The sequence below is a fragment of the Molossus molossus genome, unplaced genomic scaffold, assembly GCF_014108415.1.
Source record: "Molossus molossus isolate mMolMol1 unplaced genomic scaffold, mMolMol1.p scaffold_m16_p_3, whole genome shotgun sequence".
Classification (NCBI taxonomy): Eukaryota; Metazoa; Chordata; class Mammalia; order Chiroptera; family Molossidae; genus Molossus; species Molossus molossus.
Window position 1 is genome coordinate 109,189,693 of NW_023425366.1, and position 25,012 is coordinate 109,214,704.

General features: G+C 41.2%; 1 protein-coding gene across 1 annotated transcript; it reads right to left on the bottom strand.

The window, feature by feature from the left end:
• Nucleotides 1-6,103: 6,103 nt before the first annotated feature.
• On the bottom strand, nt 6,104-6,718 carry LOC118642794 (mitochondrial inner membrane protease subunit 1-like). The gene has a single exon (XM_036280748.1). The coding sequence runs from the start codon at nt 6,692-6,694 to the stop codon at nt 6,194-6,196; it is 501 nt and encodes a 166-aa protein (XP_036136641.1). The 5' UTR covers nt 6,695-6,718; the 3' UTR covers nt 6,104-6,193.
• Nucleotides 6,719-25,012: the final 18,294 nt, after the last annotated feature.

Here is a 25,012-nt window from a genome sequence, read left to right on the forward strand (position 1 = left end):
AAGCACAAGTAGGGGAAGAAGCACAGGTGGAAGAAGACATTACATTTGAGTTTGGTGATTATTAGACCACATCGCTTGTAGTGACCTGTGACTTACTATTAAAAGAAAATAATACATGTATTTTTGATTGTAGGACCTTGTCGTTGGGGTGGAGTATGTATATAAGATTAAATCTATACATTATAAGTAATAGGTATCATCCTAAGCATATAGGCAATGATACTTTGATTATCAAAAATATCCTAAATAATAATATTTTGCTGCAATCCCAGTCCCCAAACCCTGTGGCTTCTCATTAGTCAGAAACAGTTGCCCTGGCTGGTAGCTCAGTGGTTAGAGCTTTGGCCTATGCACAGAAGAGTTGAGGCTTCGATTCCCAGTAAAGGGCATATGCCTGGGTTGCAGGTTCAACTCCCACTCACATTGATGTTTCTCTCTCTCTCTCTCTCTCTCTCTCTCTCCCCCCCTCCCTCTCCCTTCTTCCCTTCCACTCTCTCTAAAAAAAAAATCAATGGAAAAAATATCCTCAGATGAGGATTAACAGCAACAACAAAAAAAGAAACAGTTGATTTTGTTAAGTGAATAAAGCAAAGTGCAAAATGATGTATAAGATACTTTTGTACATAGAGATTTATGCTTGAATATACATAAAGAAAACCTGGCAGTACATATAAAAGCCAAAACTGTTGAGTTTTCTATTGGAAGAAATTGAACATATGGGAATTAGAACAAGAGGAAAAAATTTTCTCCATTGTTTATCTCTTAATTTTTTGAACCATACAGTTAAAAATGTATTAAAAACTAGCCCTGGTCAATTTTTCTCAGTGGTTAGGGCATCGGCCCGTGAACCAATGAGTCACAGGTTTGATTCCAGCCAAGGGCATGTGCCTCGGTTGCAGTTTGTCCCCGGCCCTGGTTGGGGTTGTGTGGGAGGCAACCAATAGATGTGTCCCTCTCACATAGATGTTTCTCTCTTTATCTCTCTCCCTCCTACTCTACCTGAAGATAAATAGAAAAATATCCTCTGGTGAGGATTTAAAAAAAAAGTATTAAAAAATAAAATAAAATTAACAAATAAAAATTGAATTCTATAAAAAGAGATCAATTATTATATAGTGTACTAAGTTTTGGGTGAAAAGTACTAATTTGTTAAATAAATGAATCTAAATTATAGCCTATTTAAGAAAAACATGTTGTCCTATATTTTTAAAAAAAATTTTTATCCTCATCCGAAGACAACTTTCCATTTTTTGTTCAGACAGAGTTGGAGGGAGAGAGGAAGAGAGAGAGAGAGAGAAACATTGATGTGAAAGGAACACATCGAGGGGCTGCCACCCTCACGACCAACCAGGGCCGGGGACAAACTGCAACCGAGGTACACGCCCTCAATGGGAACCGAACCTGGGTCTCTCTGGACCGCAGGCCAATGCTCTAACAGCTGAGCCAAACCGGCCAGGGCTGTCTTATAATTTTTTAAAATATTTTTTCTTTATAGATTTTAGAGAGAGAGGAAAGGAGAGAGAGAGAGAAACAGAAACATTAATGAGAGAGAACATCGACTGGCCGCCCCCTGCACACCCCCCCCCCCACCTTGGGGATCAGGCCCACACCCTGGGCATGCGCCCTGACCGGGAATCGAATTGGCGACCTCTTGGTGCATGGGTGGATGCTCAACCACTGAGACACACCAGCCGAGCTGTCTTATGAGTTTTTTCATGGCCTGGTCTTTTCTTGACCTCTGAGAAGCTTGATTTGGAGTTTAGTACTTACATTTTTCTTAGAAATGCCTTGGGGTGAATGCTTTCTCCTTAAAAAACAGGTTTAGAAAATTCAAAGTTGGCTCATTTCAAAGTGGAATAGATAATTATTTAATGTTGATCCAATCATTTCCCAGTTTTACTTTCACAGGAACCCATGATACATGGCACTGACATTTAGAACAGGAATTATGTTTAGAAGACAAGACAACTGCTTGGAATGACAGAAAGGAAGAAATAGTGTGATCGTTTCTGTATCGTTTCTGTGGGAGAACTGAGGCTGTGGAAGGAGGCTTATTCATGGGAATTACTCTTGAAGATAAATGAATCGAAAGGTTAGCTCTTTACCCAATCTGGAAAAAAGAAAGTAAATGGCATTCTTTCTCTTTTTATCTCCTATGCCACTTTCAGATAAATCCTTGATTTTTCAACCATGAATTTGATCAAAGAAAATGTGGGTCAGTCAGTGTAGTGGATGCTGGGGGTGCCGCTCACATCCCCCTCCCCACAGTCTGTTCAAAACTAGTGCATTTACTGTCCTGTCTGCTGGAAGTGCTGGAGGCGGCCAATTCTCATCTGAGTCTCTCTCTGAGACTTGCTCTCAGCCGAGGAGGGCCACCTTGCCCAAGGCCTCCTCTCCTGCCTGGCCATGTACACGGGGCGTGGGAATATTTGGTGATTGGCAGAAACCCACACTGGTTCCTTGGCTTGTGGAGCAAGGACTGTCATAGTGGGAGCAGGCCAACAGCAAAACGTGCCCTCCCCTTTACTCTAGCCATGTAGTAAATAAAAACCAACATCGCAGAGGTAGCCATACTCATCGTATCTCATTTAATTCACTGGTCTGTCCCCTACAAAGTTGGATGAGTCACGGTGGGTGAGAGTGAGTACGGTGGGTGAGAGTGAGTACGGCAAACTCAACACAGTGGTAGCCCCGGTGGCAGTGGGTGGGGCTTTTGAAAGCTGCCTGCAAACTCTGACATCCTTCCACCAATAGGTGCTGTCCACATCTGCTGTCCTTGAATCTGGATGGGACTTTGTAACTGCCTGGATGAATAAAATGTGGCAGAAGCGACGATGCTGTGTGACTTCCAAGGTTAGTTTAATAAAGACCATGTTGGCCCTGGCCGGTTTGGCTCAGCAGTTAGAGCGTCTGGCCTGCAGACTTATGAGTCGCGGGTTCGATTCCAGTCAGGGGCATGTACCTTGGTTGTGGTTCGTCCCTGGCCCTCGTCAGGGTCGTGCAAGAAGCAACCAGTTGATGTGTCTCTCTCACATCACTGTTTCTCTCTCTCTCTCTCTCTCTCCCACTCTATCTGAACAAAGATGGAAAAATATTCTTGTGTGAGGATTGAAAAAAAAAAAGACCACGTTGGTGTCTCTTGGGACACTTACTCTGGGACCCTTCAGTTGCCATATAACAAGTGTGGCTATGCCTGAGTCATCATGTAGAGAGACTACTTGGAGGTGCATATGTGTGTGGTGTGTGTATGTGTGTGTGTGTGTGTGAGAGAGAGAGACAGAGCGAGAGACAGAGACAGAGGGACAGAGATTGAGACTTGCTTAAGGAAACTTAAACATTTCTGCCCTTAGCAGTTTGAGCTTTCCCAGCCCAGGGGACAGACACATGAGAGAAATAGCCTTTGCAATAGCCCCAGTCACCAACTAACTGTAAACACACAAGAGACGCTGAATGAGAATTGCTTAGCTGAGCCCTGCTGGCCTCCAAAATTGGAGCAAAGTAAATGCGTTCTCGTTTCTAGGCACTGGCATGGTTATTATGTAACGGCAGATAACTGGAACATCGCTGCTGTGCCAGATGTGGTATCTTTCAAGTCTAAGCAGTGACTCTGTGGGGTGTACTCATCCAAGGAGTTTCAGCCCAATGCACTGGCAAAAACAGGCTCTGGAAACAGACTGCCATGCCTTTGAGCCCTGCTTCCGCATCTTACCAACTAATTGGCTGCAGGCAAATTTCTTGAACTTCAGACTTTGTTCATCTATAAAATGTGTATACAGAAATGAAAGGGAACTCAGGAGAATGTTTGAAGATTAACTGAGTTAACCTGATGCATAGCTAGAGCTCAGTAAACATTAGGAGGAGGATATTTTTGAATGAAGTAGATTCCTGCAAGAGCAGAGCAATTTGGTGACTATTGATGTCAAGAGACAGTACACAGGTAATTTTGTTACTATGAGCTGCAGCTTCAAAGAACTATATTTCATATCAAATTGTCAGCACTCTGAGAAAACACATATTTCTCCTCCAAGCTTTTTATTCACCACATAATTTGTTCCTAACACCAGTTGTATATTAAAATATATTATTAGAATTAAGTAGAGAAAACACATCAGGATGAAACTTTTCTTCAATCCTTTTTCCAGCAAAAATTACTATGGTTCCAAAGAAAGAAGTTTGCAATTAAATAAATGGAAACTGAATATTAACTTTTTGGGTGAATTTATTTTGAGTAAGCAATAAATCCAAGGGAAGGAAGTGAAGATAGATATAGAGATTCATTTTGGCTTAAATATAGATGCATTTTAGAATATATGTATTTATATACATACAAACACACACACACACACACACATATATATACACATACACACACACATATATATATAATTAGATCAATGAGTTTGTGCTTTGCCAATATCTAGCATATAGGGTATGTGTGAATACAGCTGCAAAAACTTGACCTTGATTTCTGTGAATATAATAATTAGGATGCTTCATTATTTTTATTTTAATTGACTTACATAAATAAAGATTTCCACCTTGATGCAATCAGCAATAAATTATGCAGTCTTTCTCGTCTTTTCATGCTCTATTCCCAAATATAGCTCCACAAATATAGATACTGTTAACCACCCTTTGGGGATGTGAGCAATTGCTTGTTTATTTTGTTGAAGGAAATAATTTACCTTCCCATAATATTAGTGTGAGTCCCTAATTCCATCAGATAAAGAATTTAAAAGACTCCAAAATGATTCAAGACTAGTTAATGGCATCTTAATGACCTCACATCACTTTCAGGAAAAACAAAGTAGGAATAATGACTGATAAGGTCTAGGGAATAGTGGTGTATTTACGGGCTAACTCTTGAAAAAGAAACATAGGACTCAAGTCAAATATGTTGACTTGACTTGAGGGAGGTGGCTTGTTGAGGTGAGAGGGGAAACACTGGCTATCAGGAGAAAGAGGGACAGATGTAAGGACAGAGTGGAGAGGGCCAGTGGGTGAACTGGTCTCCTCTCTAACAAAGCAAGAATGAATAGTTTAATTCTCTGGGAGAAGTTTCTCTTACAGGTGAGAAGAAGGAAAGAAGTGGGGGAAAGACTACCTAAAGTTGAACAAGGAGTGGGTGAATCATATTTTAACTCTAACTAAGCGTGACAGGCACACACTGGTTCCAGAAACAACGGCTTTGACGTTGCTGCCCATCACCACAGATGTACAAGCACGTAAGAAAAAACCAACGGACATACAAAAGAGTACCAGCTTTCAAGAGTGGCCTCAAACTCAGCAATCAGAACAAGTCACCTTGTGAACTAGAGGTGCTTCAAGAAATGGGAGAATACTAAAAGTTTAGAATATTTCTAAATTATGTTTGAACACAATTATTTGGAACATTACACTGATAAACACTCTATATGCACATGGTCTTAAAGAGGGAAGAGGTAGAGATTGGTGAGGTTTATATGGAGAAAAAAATACATGACAGGTAAGTTAAAATCTTTAATGGACACATTGTCTATTGACAGCTTATGTATTGCAGAAAATGGAATCAAGGAAAAGGGAGACATACAAAAAAAATTTCCCCAAAACTAAGAGGAAGAGGATAAAGACATGAACATCAACTTAAGAAAAGATAAAAGCACAGTAGAGCAGAGGGAGAAGAATTTCATAAGAAATACACAATATAAGAGAAAGAATAATTCAAAAGAATAATAGAAGTTAACTATTTTAGCTGCATAAGGACTTAGGTATTAAATTTATGGTTTACTGGCTGTGGGAAAAATGGGCTAATGAAAACCAACGAACAGAGTATAACCCATACAGCTGTATAACCCATCAAGGCTAAGGAGGTTTTATACTTGACTTTTTCAGCATCTATGCACATATGTATGGACAGGGTGAGCAGAGGCATCTTCTACTGGCTCACAAAGCTGATGGCACACACCTCTTCTCACCTCCTCATTTGGTGACATCACGTTGTTTTTGGAGAGCTGGTTTACCAGCACACCACTGTACCTTCTTTTCTTCATATAGAATGAAAGGGGTTTGTAGAGTGATGACACTACTATTCTGGTGAAATAAATTTTCTTTTTTTTAAAGCAAATAAAGTTTATTAGTAAATACATGGTTTCATTGGCAATCATAACTTCACTTAAACAGGAGACAAAAATCAAATCAAAAGAATAAATGCTGGCTAATCATCAGAAAATCTGTGGCCATTAGGGCTATCACGTAGAAATCCAAAATCACTCAGAGGCCAAATCTTAAAGAAGATATGTCCTCTTATTAATCCATATGGAATAGGTCCATAGTACCTGGAATCTGTGGAATTCTGTAGATTATCACCTTCTAACCAAACATGGCCCATGGGCACACAATTATGGCTTTTAAAGAAATTTGATGAACTATTGGTGAGCATTTTGTCTCCTTTCAAACCAATTACTCTTTCACAAATATTTGACTTTAGATCACTTGGGCTTTTTGCAATCACAATGTCACCTCTTTGGATACCATAAAAATGTCGACTAAGATTTCCTGCAAAGACAATATCTGAATTTTGAATTGTAGGCTCCATTGATGGTCCAGAACACATGACAACACCACCAACATATTCAAAAGCACAATGAGCTATACAGTCATACTGAATAGTATAGCCCACAAGTTGAAAGGTTTTTCCCAGAATACCACAAAGCATAGTTCTATGTAGACTCTGTCACCATTGGCCATAGATCTGTTCTACAATACATTCGATTTTTAGGGTAGCTGCAGGGCTTCCAGAAAAAAAGCATCTAATGCATGTCTCAAAGCATACATGGGTTATCCATGGTTTCAGGATTCCTGGATCCTGCAGAAGTCTGAAATAAAATTTTTAAGGAGAAGAAAAACAAGAGCCTTGGCCAGTGTGGCTCAGTCAGCAGGAGTGTCATCTCATACACTGAAAGGTCCTGGGCTCGATTCCCCATCAGGGCAAATGCCTAGGTTGTAGGTTCAATCCCTGGCCCTGACTGGGGCCGTGTGTGGGAGGCAACCAATCAATGTTTCTCTCTCTCCCTTCCCCTTTCTCTAAACGTCAGTGAAAATGTCATCTGGTGAGGATAGAAGAAGCAGCAGCAGAAGCAGCAGCAGAAGGATAAGAAGAAGAAGAAGAAGAAGAAGAAGAAGAAGAAGAAGAAGAAGAAGAAGAAGAAGAAGAAGAAGAAGAAAAAGAAGAAGAAGAAGAAGAAGAAGAAGAAGAAGGAGAAGAAGAAGAAAGAAGAAGAAGAAGAAGAAGAAGAAGAAGAAGAAGAAGAAGAAGAAGAAGAAGAAGGAGAAGGAGAAGAAGAAGAAGGAGAAGAAGAAGAAGGAGAAGAAGAAGAAGGAGAAAAAGAAGAAAATGAGTATGTAGATAGGATAAAAGACTACTTATTAAGGAAAAAAACAAGGCTGATATTTTTCTTATCTTCAAAACCAATGATCAAAGACAGTAGAACAGTTCATATGGAGTTTGGAGAAGAAAAGATGTTGGATTTAGATTGTGATAGCTGGCTTCCCTGCCGTCAGGTGAAAATGCAATGAAAGGATCTCAGACACCATCAAGAAGTACTATACTGTTGCCCTGGTCAGATTGGCTCAGCGGTTAGAGCATCGGCCCACAGACCAGAAAGTCGTGGGTTTGGTTCCTGCTAAGGGCATGTTCCTCAGTTGCAGTTTGTCCCCGGCCTCGGTTGGGGTTGTGTGGGTGGCAACCAGTCGATGTGTCTCTCTCACATTGATGTTTCTCTTTCTCTCTTCCTCCCTCTCTCCTTCCCCCTCTATCTAAAGATAAATGCAAAAATGTTCTCGGGGGAGGATAAAAAAAGTAAACTGTTAACATACTCCTCTTGAAAACACTTATCATCATATTCCAGACAACTGAGAAGTAAATTAAAGAAATTAAGAATGTGGAATTCATGGAATAAGATTACCGCTTACATTAAATCTCCGGATCGCATGCCGACGCTCTAACCGCTTACATTAAATCTAAATAATTAGTGCTAACATAGCTATAAAACAATTCAAATGTTAAAAGCATTCTAAAGAGAAGCACACAATGCATAAATGTATTAATCAAGGTTCTCCAAAAATACAGAACCAATAGGATGCACATATATATATAGAAAGAGATTCTTTATAAGGAATTGGCTCAAGATCCAGGAGAGCCAGTCATGGAGATGAAGTCCAAAGGCAGTCTGGTGAAGACTGCCCTCTTACTTGGAAGGAGGTCATTCTTTTTGTTCTATTCAAACCTCCAACTGATTGGATTAGGCCCACCTACATTATGGAGGGCAATCTGTTTTACTCCATTGATTAAAATGTTAGTTTCATATAAAAACACTCTTAAAGAGATTTCTACCATAATGACCAAATGTCAGGGTACCCCAGGGCCCAGTGAAGTTGATACATAAAATTAACCATCACTATAAATTAAGTTCTTTAATGACAATAACCAGGATCAAAAAGGACTAATGATATTCACAAAACTGGGAAATGCTGAAGAATGGAGTAAAGACAAGAAGTGCACTTAGTCCTGCCCAGTTTGGCTCAGCAGTTAGAGCGACGGTCTGCAGACCAGAGAGTCCCGGGTTCATTTCCGCTAAGGGCACGTACCTCGGTTGCAGTTTGTTCCCAGTCCCGGTTGGGGTTGTGTGGGTGGCAACCACTCGATGTATCTCTCTCACGTTGATGTTTCTCTCTCTTCCTTTTTCTCCTTTCCCCTCTATCTGAAGATAAATGCAAAAATGTCCTTGGGTGAGAATTGAAAAAAAAGAGAGAAGTGCATTCAGTGGTGTACTGGTAAACCAGAGCTCCAAAAACAATGTGATGTCACTGAATGTAGAGGTGAGAAGAGATGTGAATAATCAGCTCTGTAAGTCAGTACAAGATGCCTTCAGCACACCCTGTCCATGCATATGTGCATAGATTCTGAATTCTCACTTACTTTTTCTCTCACTTATGCTTCATTTTTTTTTTTTTTTTGCATTTGCTTGATAGAGCTTCCTCTATTATTTTAAATCCTCACCTGACAATATTTTTTGCATTGATTTTTAGAGAGAGTGGAAGGGAGGAGGAGAGGGAGAGAGAGAGAAACATCAATGTGAGACACATTAATTAGTTGCCTCCTGCAGGTGCCCCATCTAGGGTGGGGGATCAAACTTGCAACCCAGGTATGTGCCCTAGACTGGGAATCAAACCTGAGACCCTTTGGTGCTTGGGCTGACACTCTAACCATTGAGCAACGCTGGCCAGGGCTTTCCTCTATTATTTTAATCTTCCTTTTTGGTATATAAGTTTAAGTAAAATTGAGTTTTATTTTTTAAAACCATATTTGAAATTTCTAACCATTTGACAATTTAAACCACTTACGTTTATTGTCACAACAAACATGTTTGGTCTTACATCTGACAATTTGTTTTATGATTACTGTTTATGTCCTTGTATCTTTCAAAAATTTTTTTCATTCCTATTTTTTTTCTCCTCAGATATTTTTGAGGGTTTTTCTATAACAGTTTTCTACAGTGTCCTTTCTTCTTTAAACTATCACCAATATGGATTTTAATTCTTCTCTTAGAGTTTAAATTATTTTTTAAACAATTTCATTTGGGTTTCTCTCTTTTGCTTTTTTGTCTTCATCTCTTCTCACTCCCTAATTTTGTTTCATAGTGGATTATTTTTCCTTCCTCCCTCCCTCCCTTCCTTCCTTCCTTCCTTCCTTCCTTCCTTCCTTCCTTCCTTCCTTCCTTCCTTCCTTCCGTCCTTCCTTCCGTCCTTCCTCCCTCCCTCCCTCCCTTCCTCCCTCCTTACCTCCCTTTCTCCCTCCCTTATCCAGATAGATATAATATTACTATTTACTGAAAGTATTTTTTAAAAATTTGTCCATTTTTTAAGAAAATCATTTAATTTATGTTCTTCCTCTGATCTTTAGGGTAAATAATTCTCTTTTCTTGTGCTTTAGTACCTTTTGTATAGGCCTCCAATGGGAATCATAATTTTAAGGAAGAAATCTTTGCATGATTTAGTTAACCATTCTACCAAAATCTTGCCTATGAACAATAAGATCTGTGATATTTTATGACAATGAATTATGAGTCCCAAAATACAGAGCACTCAAAACAAAACATATCTTGTGTGTTTTTTAAAATTCTAGAACAAAAGTAATTTTACAGTAGCTTATGATCTGTAGAACTTATTTTTATCTACTGAGAAGAAAGTGTAGATATAATAGGGATAGTTAGAAATGTACATAGAAGAAAAATATTTGGTATAAAAATTGCCTCATTTGGTGGTAATATTTTATTAAATTTAAAAAAATTGTTATTTTTTATTTGAGATTTTTGTTATAGTCTATCTAAAGTTTGATAGTTTAATCTTAATTCATTATATTTAGGGTGTTAACAACACAAAGCAATTTGGATATTTATAAATCTGTTTAGAGCACTCAGTAAAAGCATTCCTTACTTACAGTTGTCCTGCCTCTTCCTACCTTTCTCAGGAACAGTGAATTTTAAGTACATCAGTACCAGAAATTTATGAATATACAATATCTATGCTCACACATCAGACTTAGCAAGTCCCTTGTAAAAGTGGAACAACTTCATGCAAGATGTATGCCATTTTCCAAATGTTGTTTGTGTCTAAGTGTTCCTATAGAGAAATGTGAAAGGTGTCTATTTTTATAGGCTCAGAAGGCACATACATTTTGGGCGCTGTGAGTGAGAAACACCTGCTGGTGTAGGAAGAGCCACAGATACTCTATTTTGACTTCAGACCAGCTACCAATATTTGACAAGAGCACCTGTGCTGAGAATTAGTCAGTTTCTGCTCTCACATGTGCTGCTGTGTGATTCTCTGCAATGGTAACTCGTTCTTGTGGCCAGTGTACAGGCAGGCTGTGCCTAATTAATGAACTTAGTATCATTCTTCTACCTCTGGAGGAATTTCTGCCAATATACACCAGGTGAGTATGATTCAGAAGTTCCTCTTAATTCACTGCTTTGGGGTAGCTCATTCTCTAAAGTGGCAGTATGCTCTGGGAACAGAACATGGACTTTGGTCATGCAGATCTGGACTGAGCTGCAGCAGGGACTTAAAAAACAGTGTGACCTTGGTAAATCACATAGTCCATCATTTATTTATAGAAAAATTTATTGATTAATTTTAGAGGGTGGGGGAAGAGAGAGAAATGTTGACTTGTTGTTCCACTATTTATGCATTCATTGGTTGATTCTTGTATATCCCTGACAGGGGATTGAGCCTGTAACTTTGCATATTGGGACAATGCTCTAACCAACTGAGCTACTTGGCCAGGGCCAGCCCATTATTTATTAAGCACTTTGTCTTAAGTCAGATTCCCTAGAATCAGACCCTGAGATGAGGATCTCTGCGTGTATCAGCTGGGGTTCAAGCAGAGAGGCATAATAACGACAGGAGTGATATAGAGTAAGGGATTTACTATAGGGTTGAAAAGTAGAACAACTGAGAAATTATAGCCAGGAGCAGTTTCTTCTGAGTCTCTCTTACCTTACTGTAAATTCAGGATAATGATACCTTCCTCCATCAACAAATCATCAAACAAGTGCTGGTGAGGGTGTGGACAAAAGGGGACTCTAGTACACTGCTGGTGGGAATGCAGACTGGTGCAGCCACTATGGAAAACAATACGGTGTTTTCTCAAAAATTAAAAATTGATCTGCCATTTGACCCAGTGATCCCACTTCTAGGAATGATAACCCTAAGAAGCCTGAAACGCTAATCAGAAAGAATATATGTACCCCTATGTTCATAACAGCACTATTTACAATGGCTAAGATCTGGAAACAACCCAAGTGTCCATCATTAGATGAGTAGATAAAAAAGCTGTGGTACTTGGCAGCCAGTCGATGTGTCTCTCTCACATCGTTGTTTCTCTCTCTCTCCCTCTCACTCTATGAATGCAAAAAGTGTCCTCAGGTGAGGATTAAAAAAAAAAAAGATGTGGTACATATACACAATAGAACACTATGCAGCTGTAAGAGAGATCTCTTATCCTTTGAGATGACATGGAGGGCCCTGGAGAGCATTATGTTAAGTGAAATAAGCCAATCAGAGAAAGACAAATACCACATGATCTCACTTATTTGTGGAAAATAATGAACAAAATAAGCTGATGAACAAAATAGACCCAGAGACATAGAAAGGAGTACAGTTCAGACTGAAAACCTCAGAGGAGAGGGGTGGGGGGTGGTGGATGAGATAAACCAAAGAACTTATATGCATGTATATGTAACCAATGGACATAGACAACAATGCGGGGGGTGGGGGAGGAGGTGGGATCAGGAGGAGGGTGTCTGGGGGGGAAAAAGGAGAAACATCTGTAACAAAAATAAATTAATAAACATTGCAAAAGAAAAAAGTAATATCTTCCTTTTTGTTGTTGTAAGGGAAGAATGAAGGAGCAGTACATAGTAGGTGCTCAAAAAGTACATTTCCTTCTACAACTAAAGCAAGATCTAGGCACAACCTAAATTAACGACTCCCAGAATTTATTTTACAGATGGACACAGTAACTTATAAAAATGGGTGGCTGCTCACTTTTTATTTTGCCAAGTGAGGACATTAGATAAGCAATTCCCAACTACGCTCACCATCAGTTCACAAAAGTAATGAAATTTTAAAACCAAAAAATGTAAGGAGGCCATTAATTATGGTCAACTTAGCAATTGTGAAGGACCAAATTGTCAATTTAATATTATACTAGCATGTTTCTTGTTTTTCCCCTTATATGACAGGTCAACGAACAGTGTCATATACAGGTGCATTTTGAAGAACAACTGAACTGAGTAGTAACTAAATTCTGTCTCTCTCTTTCACTTTTGTGCATCCCTTATTCCTCTCTGCTTTCTCCTCATTGGTTTGCAAATATCTGTTACCCTTCCCCTCCCCTTTTCTTTCCTTGTGAAGATATCCCACTAGGTGATAGTCACTATTTTCCATCCCCTGTCCTCTTCCTTGACACCTAAAAGACTCCATTTCCCAGCCTCCGGTGGTAAACAAAACCATGAGACTAGTTCTGGCCAAAGGACTGGGTGGGAATAGAAGTGTTATCTGTTACTCCTGGGTGAAAGCATTTAAGACCCAGTGGGAAAAGGAGAAACATCTGTAACAAAAATAAATAAATTAATTAAATAATAATAATATAAAAAGACCCATTGGACCCATTGGGTGATTCTCCATGTTCTTTCTCCCTCCAGAGCAAAGCAGCTGTTGACGTGGAACTGCAGCAAATGGAAGCAGTTGCAATGTGGAGGGTGGGACAAGAAAGAAGCTTGTATACAGCTCTTGAGAATCTGGTATTACTTATTACTGCAGCATAACTTGATTTTGCTCTAACACCAGCACTGAGGCATGTTTGACCCAGCCTGCATCTGATTTTGTTAATAATTACTACACAGAAATAGATCTGAAAAAAAATTCCTGATTTCCAATTTTTTATTTTTTTAAACTCCAATATTTTCTTCCATCTGACCCATCCTGGAAAGCTATGTTGAAGTATCTTATTGGTGATATAAATTAAAATCTCATAACTTAGTTGGAGGAAAAAATGCAATCAGCCCTGAATCTCCTTTATTACTGATCAGACACATTTTTAAACTTGCTTTGTTTCTGGGCATTCTCGGAGAATCTGGACAAATGACTTCCCTCTTGCAGTTTCCCCGGGGTCTTGTTATTCTTTTAAAGCTCTTATTACACCAGTGTCAAGTAAATACAGCATGATATATGTCTTCAGGTTGTTTTCAAACTGTGCAATTGTAACAGTGGAAAATTGTAACCCACCCCACCGTTCTTTTGACATTGTTTCTGTAAATGCTGACTCTGCCTAATATGTAGCTTGTGGATAAACAGTGTGTCTGTATAGGAGTCCTAGGAATTAACTTGAGAAGATACAGACTCTGACCTTCAGTCATCCCAGTTCCAAGAGATTTGCTGTCCTTCAAATGTAGAACCAGATGACAAAGAACCAGTATGACACATACTAGATGATCATTTGACTAGTTTCGAGGACCTTATTGGAATGGACTGTGCTGAATTTCACGTAGAGAACTTTTCAACGCCCCCGTTTTGATTTCTTTGCCTCTCCCTCCTTATAAAGACGTTTGCCTGCACTGAGATGTGGAGATGGGCTTTGTGACAAGAGTCCTCCATCTCTTCAGGTGACTGGCACTTCAATAAAATCACTTTCCTTTTTCATCAGCATCTGTCTCCCGAGTTTGGTTTTTGTGGCGCAGACAGCCAAACCTTGGTTCCAGTTACACAATTGACAGTTCTCTAATTGACTTGGTCCAACAAGGCAGCCAAGACCATTCAGTTTTAAAGGTTAAATGGTTGATTACTGCTTATTTGCTCTTTAGGCATTTATATGCATCTACTAAATCTTGGTCTCTGCATGGAAGTAGGGTTCAGACTGACAAACCTCAGAGAAAGTGGGTGGGAGGGAGGGAAGAGAAAAACCAAAGAACGTATATGCATGTATGCATAACCAATGGACATAGACAACAATGCTTCGGGGAGGGGGCGGGATCGGGAGGAGGGTATCAGTGGGGGGAAAAGGAGAATCATCTGTAACAAAAATAAATTTTAATTAATAAAAAACCGTTTTGGTCTCTGGTAAAAAGAGATGAAAGGTGGCAAGTGTGTGCCTAAAATTCAGGGTGCCTTGGAGTCACACAAAGGACATTGGGTTTTATTCTGAAAACAGCACCTGCATGTGCACATGCTCATTACTAAAAAAACACAAAAAACAAAACAAAAAAAAAAACAAAAAAAACACCCAACAACAACAAAAAAACGGAGTGTCTTTTCCTGTTAGTTTGCAGCAGTCTCTGAGAGGCACTGTCATTGGCCACTGAAACGTTCTGGCTAGAGGAAAAGAATCATGCTGATTGGCCAGGACTCAGTCGCATACTTACTCCTGAACTAATCATCTAGGGCAGGAGACAGCAAATCCCAGCCCAAGGGCAACCTGCTTATTTTTTGTTAATAAAGTTTTATTGGAACACAGTCATACCCATTCATTTTTGAGTGTTGCCTATGGCTACACTGATGTTACAATGGCAGAGTTGAGTAGTTATAACAGAGCCTTGTGGCTTACAAAATTGAAAATATTTATTGTCTGGACCTTTACAGAAAAAGTTTGCCAACCCGGTTTTCTCATGCTACCACAACAAAACCGCAGTCTTTTATTAACTAATACTTCTGGGGGTTGGAAGTATGGGACTGAGGTGTCAGTAAGTTTCTTCTGAAGCCTTTCTCCTTGGCTTGCAGATGGCTGAATTCTCCTGTGTCTTCACCTTGTCTTCTCTCTTTACATGTCTGTGTCCAACTTCCCTCTTATAAGGATGTCAGTTATATTGGATTAGGGCCCACACTAATGCCCTCATTTTAAATTAATTACCTCTTTAAAGACCTTATCTCCAAATTCAGTCACTTTCTGAGGGTCTAAGGGTTAGGACTTTAACAAGTGAGTTTGGGGAGGGGGCACAATTTTAGCCCCAAACAAGAAGAATATGGGCCATGATGGGCTATGGCTGGGTCCCACGTCCCACTCTGAGTGCGGGGTTGAAAGTGAGGGGAGGTAATTTTTCAGTGGAAACCAGAATGTTATCATCAAAATACAGAAGAATGGATGCTGGGTGGTTGAAAAAAAAAAAATTTGCCGTGAGATATATTACCATTAGTTTGAATCCTCCAGAAGAGAAAAACATATGGGTCAACTGGAATGAGCACTGAAGAAAAAAAATTCATGTTTGGCCGTGGTTGAACTGACCTGCTCTATGAATCAAAGTGCTAGGCTAGTGGGAAAAACATACACAACTCTGTTCGAATGCAAAATAAAACAGCAAAACCAAAAGCCATAAAGACAAAACCTTTAAAAAATTTTTTTTGCAAAACAGCCATTGTTTGTGCAAATGCTGGCATTAAAGATAAAGGGAAAATAGAAAATGTACAAGATCAAGTGCTCGCAAATTGTGGATTTATATGAATTGCATGGATTTCTGCCGGGACCAAAGGTCCATGTTAGCAAGTTAGCGAGAGTTCTTATAATGGCAGACTTGGAGGGGCAGGCTGCCAAAAAAGAAAAAATTCAGGCAAAAGGTACAGTTTGTTATGTCTGGGAAAGGAATTCTTGAGCCAAGAAGCCAGAAAGGAGAAAGAAAAGAATGACTCAGTTCTGAGTGGCTTGTTTTCTTCACAATTTCCAAGAAGAAAATTATTTAACTAAATTAGGATAAGTGTTTCTGCAAGTGCAGTCCCCAGAGTATTAGCATCAGCCTTACCTGAGACTTGTTAGAAGTACAGCTAGATCTTCAGGCTAACCTTGGAATGACCAAAGCGGGGACTCTTAGGGATGGGGCCCGGCAATCTGTGTTTTAACAAGCCAACCAGTGCCTCTGGTGGATGCTAAGGTTTGAGAATCACTGGGTTAGTTAAGTCACTCATATTCAGAATAAAATCTTTAAGCTAGAGACTGCTGTATCAGTTATAATAAGGTTCAGCAGATGCATATACAAGAAAACCTAAATAACATGGCTTAACAAAAAGAGGTATTTATTTTTCTTGTTCAGAGGTAGGAGTGTAGAACTGGTAGTGTGGCTTTATGGTCATCAAGGACCTACACTCCTTATACATATTTTTTGCTTCACCAAAATATAGGCTGTCATAGGCAAAGTGCCTCATGGTTCAAAATAGCTATTGGAAGTCCTGCAATCACATCAACTTTTCCAGGCAGGAGGCAGAAAGCAAGGCAGAAGGAAAACAAGGTACATCTTCTAGCTAAATCAGTCTTCTTCTTTTTTTTTTTTTTTTTTGGTACAGATAGAGTGGGAGGGAGAGAGAGGAAGGGAGAGAGAGAGAGAAACATCGACGTGAAGGGACACATCGAGTGGTTGCCACCCGCACGACCAACCAGGGCCGGGGACAAACTGCAACCGAAGTACGTGCCCTTAGCGGGAACCGAACCCGGGTCTCTCCGGACCGCAGGCCGACGCTCTAACTGCTGAGCCAAACTGGCCAGGGCTAAATCAGTCTTCTTTAAGAAGCCTCCCTGGAAACTCTACCTAACGACATATTTTTGTATAATACTGGCTAGTTCTGGTGGTAAGAGAGGCTGGGAAATACTCCTCTTGAGGTTCTTTTAATAGAGAAGAGAGGAAGTGAAAATTGCAAGGCAACAAGCAGGCTATTCTATAGTTGCAAACTGACTCAGGCTTAGGGCATTGCAAATTGGGGAGAGGGAAGTATGTCCTGGAGGGGGTTCTTTATTTTTAAGAAAAGAGTGGCTTGCCTTCTCCCCACTTTCCCAGAAAGGGGATACAGATTTGAACAGAGGCATCTAGAGAAAAGATTTTGGTGGAGAACTGCAGACCTGAGTTAGGGTAAACCGGATCGGGAGCAGGGAAGATGGTACCTGAAGGATGTGCTCCTTGTAAAGGGTCCATTTTTTAGAGAGCTTTCTTTTTCAACTCAAAGCAAAGCCCTGGCAGTGGGGACTTGAAACATTTCCTTCCTATATTGAAGTGTCCTTCTGCAGTTCTTCAATAAAGAATATCACAGGCCAGTAACTGCACACTTTGTGGGGGTGACCTTCGGGACAATGAGGAACACTGCAATAGGGAAAGAGAAGTGTTTCAGAGCAGACAGACTCAAGAATGACAATTGTACTTCCGTGTACTTGTGGCCAGTGTGTAACATGTACCCCCCATGGCACATGAGATAATTTTAGATGGTACATAGAAATAACTTCAATAGTATCTAAAATAAATGAATTCAATGGAATCAGCTGGAATGCACACCCTTTGCCCTTCCATCATTCTGCCTGGTGCACGGATGTGATATCTGGAGCTCTAGCAGTCATTTTTTGACCATGAGGCAACATTGAGGATGAAAACTGTATACTAAGGATAACAGTGTAGAAAGAAAGCAAATGCCTAGTTTCATGATGTACATGTACCTCTAGCCTTGGTCGGTATACCTCTGGGCTTGTTTTAGGGGTGGAAAAGGAAACCCTGAATTTGTTTGAGCCACCGTCATCTTTTAGGGATTTGTCTGCTGGACACAATTCCTAATTGAGGCACAGACGACATTTTCTGTCTCTGTGATGTGCTTGTAGGCACATTAATCACTGTTGTTATTAATGTGAAAAATGGCAATGTTTTATTAAGGGGGAAGTAGCCTCTAATATTAAGCTAGTGATACCAATAATGGGCATTTGTAGCATGCCCTGACGTTAGCTGCAAACTGTCTTTACTCTAATAGAAGACACTTTCAGCTGTAGCTGGGATCTTGGCAGTGACTGTAGGATCAGTGCTCTGATTTGCTGGTTGTTGGAGAGGCTGTGCAAACTCGGTTAAACTGGCAATAATGCTCCTGCTACATTTGAGAGGCTTTTGTGCATAAAATAAGATGATTTCTTTAAAAATATTTTTTCCTTTTATTGATTTTTTTTTTTTAAGAGAGAGAGGAAGGGAAAGAGAGAGAGATGGAAACATGGATGAGCGAGAACATGGATTGGCTGCCTCCTGCATGCCCCCCACTGGGGATTGGGCCCACAACCTGGGCGTGTGCCCTGGCAGGGAATTAAACTGTCAACCTCTTGGTGCATGGGTTGACACTCAACCACTGAACCACACTGGCCGAACAAGATGATTTCTTTAAACAAAAATGGTGCATGTCAAGGTGGGAATCAGGTCACAGGGGCACTTGAATAGATGTACACAACAAGTTGACTGGGAGTACAATTGCATGGCAGGTTTCTTCATTCCACAGAGCGTGGAGGTGAGCTCAGATTGCGCCGTTGTGTGGAAATGAATGAGTGGACTTGGCTTTCCTTCTGGTAAAGTGCATTCTCAACAGGGTCACTATTGCCCCCAAGGGGACAAATCCTGGTTTTTGGTGTAAATAAATCTTATGCTTTTTATATATAAGGCACAGATATAAACACAGTAGAAACATTTTTATCCAGGATAGCTATGATAATAATATTTCAAGGCAGGAGGGGAGATTAGGAAAAGAAAAGACTAAAAAGGCTGATTGAGGGTGGTGACAACGAAAATAAGATTGAGAAACACTGGTGTATCTAGTGTGGTAGATTACAGTAGGTCCCAGTTCTTCAACCCTCGTTCCCATTTCTGGACTTTGGGTTCAGCCGTGTCATTTGCTTTGGCCGGTGGGATGTTAGAGCTTGTCACGTGAGTAGAAGCTTGCAATGTGCTGGTGTAGTAGGACATGTCCTCTTGCATTCTAGTGACCGTGAAACCTCTGCTCCTTCACTTTGGGGTCTTGGAGCAAACTCAGACTGAAGGAACTCAGAGCTTGGAGCCAGAGTACCTCGCTGATTGCAGCCTTGATCAGCCAAACCATCCAATCAGCCGACCTGTGAACACAAGAAGAAATGCTTGTTTTGCAAGCCACTGAGATTGGGGGGGAGTATTGGTTATGCTGCATTATTGTGGCAGTAACTGCCTGATAGATCTGGAGTTCCCTCACAGTGGAGTCCTGCTTTCTGAAATAATCAGTTCCACTTTTCATTTATTTATTATTAAAAACATTTTTGTTTTCCTTTATTGATTTTAGAGAGAGAGAGGAAAGGAGAGGGAGATAGAGATGGAAACATCAATGAGAGAGAACATCAATTGATTGCCTCCTGCATGCCCCCCAGTGGGGATTTGGCCCACAACCTGGGCATGGGCCCTGACTGGGAATCTAACCAGCCACCTCTTGGTGCGTGGGTCGATGCTCAACCACTGAGCCACACTGGCCGGGCTCAGTTTCATTTTTTAAATTTGGTCACATTGCAACAGAAGTAGCCAAGTTGTACTTTAAATTCGACAGAATCATCATCTCCCATGTAGAACTGGCCTGGTGGTATTTTAGCCTCTATTTCCAGCTCTGGTCTGGATTCCATTGGAAGCTGCCACTAATTAGATTGAAGCAGACTGACATTTTATCAGGTTGTTTGGGTGCTTCGTGGCTTTTGTTGGCTTCTTATTTCTCTTCGGATGTTCTAACTCCAGCTTTGTTATTTGGTGTGGGCCCCATCTTTATTTGTAGGTAAGCTGGGAAGTGAAAATCAATCATTTTCCAGGGTGCTTTTCCCTCTATGTCCCCTAATGTGTCACTAACCCAAGACACGGCTCAGTGTAGACGAAACAGTTTTGCTGCAGATGTTTTTGATGTCACATAGACACAACCACAATATAGCATCTTTGAAGAGTCAATTTTAAGAAATTATTCAAAGGAATCCCTGATGCATTGATTTGAACCAGGAGTTACTATTTATCAAAAAATTTTATGGCCTTAAAATGTTTTGTGTGTGGTAGAAAAAAACAGCATGACGATAGATTCTATTTAAGACTGCCATCCGTGAGTAGTCAAATGAACAGATGTATTTAAACCCTACCCAATAAAACACGAAACATGATATATTGATTTTGCATATTCCTCTAAGCATAATTATAACACCAAAAAAAAAATTCTAAATTAAATTCAAAATCACAATAACTATAGTTTACGACTGGATTATGTCATGGTAACAAAAGCATGGAGACATAAAAAACAAAACAAAAACGGATGGCATTTGCACACCACCAATACTTTTTTAAGATAGAAATATAAAACCACAAATAAGCTTAACTTTATCTTCCTGATGTTTTTATATAGTCAAGAGCCAAACTTTTCTCATTTTCTAAATGCCTGCCTTGCAGTGAGGTGTTAGAGAACCTCATTTGTTTGTGAACTCAGTTGACTGGGGCGTCATACCCTGCAGGCCAGTATTTCCTAGGTCTCCCAGCCGACAGTCTCATTACTGTCCAATACTTTACTATTAAAAGTGTAGCCCATGGGCCTGCAGCATTGGCCTCACCTAGGAGTTGATAGAAAGGCAGAATGTCAGGCCCTGCCCCACACTTTTTGTATCAGAATCTGCATTTTAACAGGACCCCCAGGCATTCCTGTGCACATTTAGTGAGAAGCAGCAGAATCTGTCTTTACCACACTTGAAGTTCTTTCTGTGCTCCTGGGAATGCCCACTCTCCTATAAGGATATCTTTAAATGTCAGGTACCCTGAAACAAATTCTTGGCCACATCCCTTGATTTGTAGGGCCCTTAAGCAGAGAAGCAGAGAACTTGGGCTTCGCCCTGCTTCCTTGAAGGAGTCTGTTAGGTGGTGGAGAGAATGGCCCCTTGACTGCAAATTACTTTGTGTAAAGGAAAACTTGGCCTGAATGGGCTGGGCTGGGGTGGAGGGACCTGTGCTGCAGCTACCACATGGGACCTGGTTGGCCATTGTGGGGCCCACCTTCCCCTTCAGGGCCTGCTGTCCTGGGGAAGCGTTGGCAGGGCAGACATACAGGGTGTCCACGGCGGAGGAGCTCTTCAAGGGCTGATCTTGAGACACTGGGCTGAACTTGAGCCTTTTGTCTTAAGACACCATGAAACAAGACTTATAAAATATTTCATTTATTGAGCACTCACTATCTACCAGGCACCAGGGTGGGTGCCTCATGTACACCATCCCATTCAACTCAGACCCTTCTGAAAGGTAGCCCTCACTATTACCATTTTTACAGATGAGGAAACTGAGGCTCAGAGCTGTGGAGTGATTGTCCAAGAGCTGTTGGCCCATAAGTGGAAAAGTGAGATATCAACTCAGGACTGTCCAATACCAAACCCGGCTCTTCTTATGCCATAAAGGACAAAGTACCTGTTCGTTTCAGAGCCATGAGCTAGGGGTTTGAGCTTCAGGATTTGTGGCTAAGGTTGCCCCACCCGCCCACCCCCTCCAAGGATGATTGTCAAGAAGAGCAGGCTGCCTTGATGGTGGACACAGTGCCTGGGGCCGCTTTCCTCAGTCCCCACAGACATGGACTTCTCTTGTATGTGTGTCCAGGGGTGTACTGTCTGGAATTCAACCGGCTAGGGGTGTGAGCCACTCTGGGACCACAGACTCCACCAGCCACTGGGGGAGAAGCCAGGTGCTGCTTCGTCCTCTTGTCTCATGACAGGGAAAGAGAAATAGAACTGGGAAGGGTGCCCACCTGCATGGACACAGAGGAGAAAGAGGAAGGGTCTAGCTGGTTCCTACCTTTACTGCAGTACCCTGCTGACTAGTAGAATGTGCCCCACTGATTGTCTCAAGTGGTCTCCATCCAATCACAGCAACCCCCCCCCGCCCCAGGGTGCCATGAATAGAAGGGACAGAACTATTGGGGAGAGAGTCAAATGTCCTACTTCCCTAAGTATTGAGGCTTAAACATCCCCTGCTCCCCAGGCAGGGCCCTTGCGGAGGGTGGGTGGGGCAATGCCAAAGAAGCTGAAGACATATTCTCTACCAAAATGAGAAACGTTGGTTCTAGTTGGAAAACAGGCAGTGAAGGGCTGGAACCAGCTGGTGCTATCTTGCAAGAGCCCATTGTACGTGTCCTTTCCCAACTCTGCATGTGGTACGTCATATTGATAGCCGGACATAGGCCACAGTGGAAGTGTTTACACCATGGTAACTGGCAAATGCCGCACACACCAGGCCTCTTATTTCCAGAAAGCCAGTTGTTAATCACTTAGCAGCACACCTCTGAGTGCAGGTATGTACAGACATAAAAAATCCACATAGTGGAGCTAGAGAGTAATTCATTAAAAAGGTATGTTTAATATTCAAAATAAAGCCTCTCCCAACCCATATGCAGCAAGAGAAATTTCTCACATAGATTTCAAAGCACTGACCATTGGCCTTCTGTTTTTTTTTCAAAACAATTCTAATAAATCTAGAATTTGTCGTAAGGGGGATTGATGTGGATGATCCATCAGGCACTAAAAGAGATCAGGGTAATGATGATCATACTCGAGCCTGCCTCAGGGCAGTGGTTCTCAACCTTCCTAGTGCTGCGACCCTTTAATACAGTTCCTCATGTTGTATGTGGGCGGACCCGCCTGGAGGAGCCGTGTCTCAGTTCCTAAGACCATCGGAAATATGTGTTTTCCGATGGTCTTAGGCAACCTCTGTGAAAGGGTCGTTCGACTCCCAAAGGGGTCCCGACCCACAGGTTGAGAACCGCTGCTCTAGGGGCTCGTAAACACTCAGATTGCTAGTCCTCAGCTTTTGAGTTTTAGATTCAGTAGGTCTGGCCTGGGGCCCGAGAGTTTGCATTACTAACCTGTTCTCAGGTGGTGCTAATGTTGCTGGTCCGGGAACCACACATCACACTGAGAACCACTGGATTAGTTAGGGAGCAATCCTGAAGCAGTTCAGTAAGAATGTGAGCGAGGCCAGGGTTACAAGAAGGGGAGTGATAGGAAGGAGTAAAGGAAGCACCCCAAATTCTTAGGGTTCCCCTAAGAATTTGTCTGCCACAATGACAGTCATCAATAATGATGATAATAAAAAAATAGCAATACTAACTATTATTCATTGATACCTAAACCATACATTAAGCACCCACAATGCACTGGGCACTAAGTGCAATGCATTTTACCTGTATTATTTCCTTTCACATCCTCCTTCATTAGTAAATGCATTTGCAGAGAGGATGTCATGGAAACAAGTAGACACGAAGGTCTGGGGAAGTGACCATTTACTCCCCGGCGGAGAAGGGAGAGGGAAGGTGGCAGGGATAAGGCAGGAGAAATTCATTTCTTTTTTTTCTCTTGATTCTTGAGCTTGGATAGTTATGACATAATCTGAAATGGGCAAAACACAGAGAAGCTGAAGAAATGTGCCCTGCCTGGAATGTCCGCCAGAGGAAGGGTGGCAGTCACGACCCCCGTGCCTGCCTGTCCCAAGGCTCCCGTGTTCAGTCCCCACTGCTCTCAAACCTGTGCTATCCCATTTAATCTTCTAGGTACTGTAATTGTAAATGAAGAGCAATATTGCAACACTTCCAATTATAACCAGATTCCTGTCCCCCAGGACTCATCAAGGAGAAAAAAATGTATTTATGGCTGTGAGGAGCCATTAATCTTCTCACTCACAGCTTCAAATGTGGAAAACAGCAGCTTCAAGACGGGGGCTGTCTCTCCCTCTCGTTCCTTTCTCCCTCGATGCACTTTGTCAAGTCTTAGCTGGATGTTTTATTGTAAGTTAGGGCCTGAAATATTGGTTTCATAAGCGCCTTGGCTAGGATGCACCGAATCAGACTTCTTTTTTGCTCTCTAGCCCTGGGATCATCCATCTTTTCCAGTGGGATGTTTCATTTGCATGAAACGTCTCATTGACAGTCAAGAGCAGCGTTTGTTGGTGGGGAATCTGGAATCCGAAAGAAAGGGGGCAAACTGATCTTGGAAACTGAGGAAATAAAGCATTTTGCCGTGCTTGTCTGTGTGACTGACTGCTGCTCTGGAATTATTAGAAATCTACTACAAGTCATTTTCCCTTTTTCCTTCTTATATAGGTGGTCTCCTGCTAGTTTATCTACATGAATACTTAATACACGAATGCTTCATGTAATAGTTCTTAATACTTAATGTATTAATAATTCTTAGTACATTAATACTTAATGTCCTGGTTATCTTTTTCTCCCTAGCAATATTACAATAAACTTGGCAGCTTAAAACAACTCATATTTGTTATATCGTTGTTACTCGGGGTCAGGAGTTGGGACATGTCATAGCGGGGTCCTCTGGAAGACTACAGTCAAGGTGTCAGCTGGGGCTGTGGTTTCATCTGATGCTCAAGCTCACATGGTCGCTGGAAAAAATTCAATTCCTTGTTATAAGACTAAGAGCTTCGGTTTCTTGTCCTCAGCCCATAGAGGCCGTCTCTGATCCCTCTTGACATGGAGCTTCTCAGCACTGTCTCTTGCTTTCTCAAAGTCGGCAAAGGAGAGAAAGACTCTAGCAGGACAGGTGCTACAAGCTTATGTCATGTATTCATGGAGAGCGTGTCACCTTGGCCATGTTCTACTGGTTATACACAAGTCCTGGGTCATTTCTACACTCAAGGGAGGGGAACACACGAGGAGTGAACACTAG

Bases quoted from the DNA above. Each gene is read 5' to 3' on its own strand.
- LOC118642794 (XM_036280748.1), bottom strand. From the start codon at position 6,694: ATGCTTTGTGGTATTCTGGGAAAAACCTTTCAACTTGTGGGCTATACT.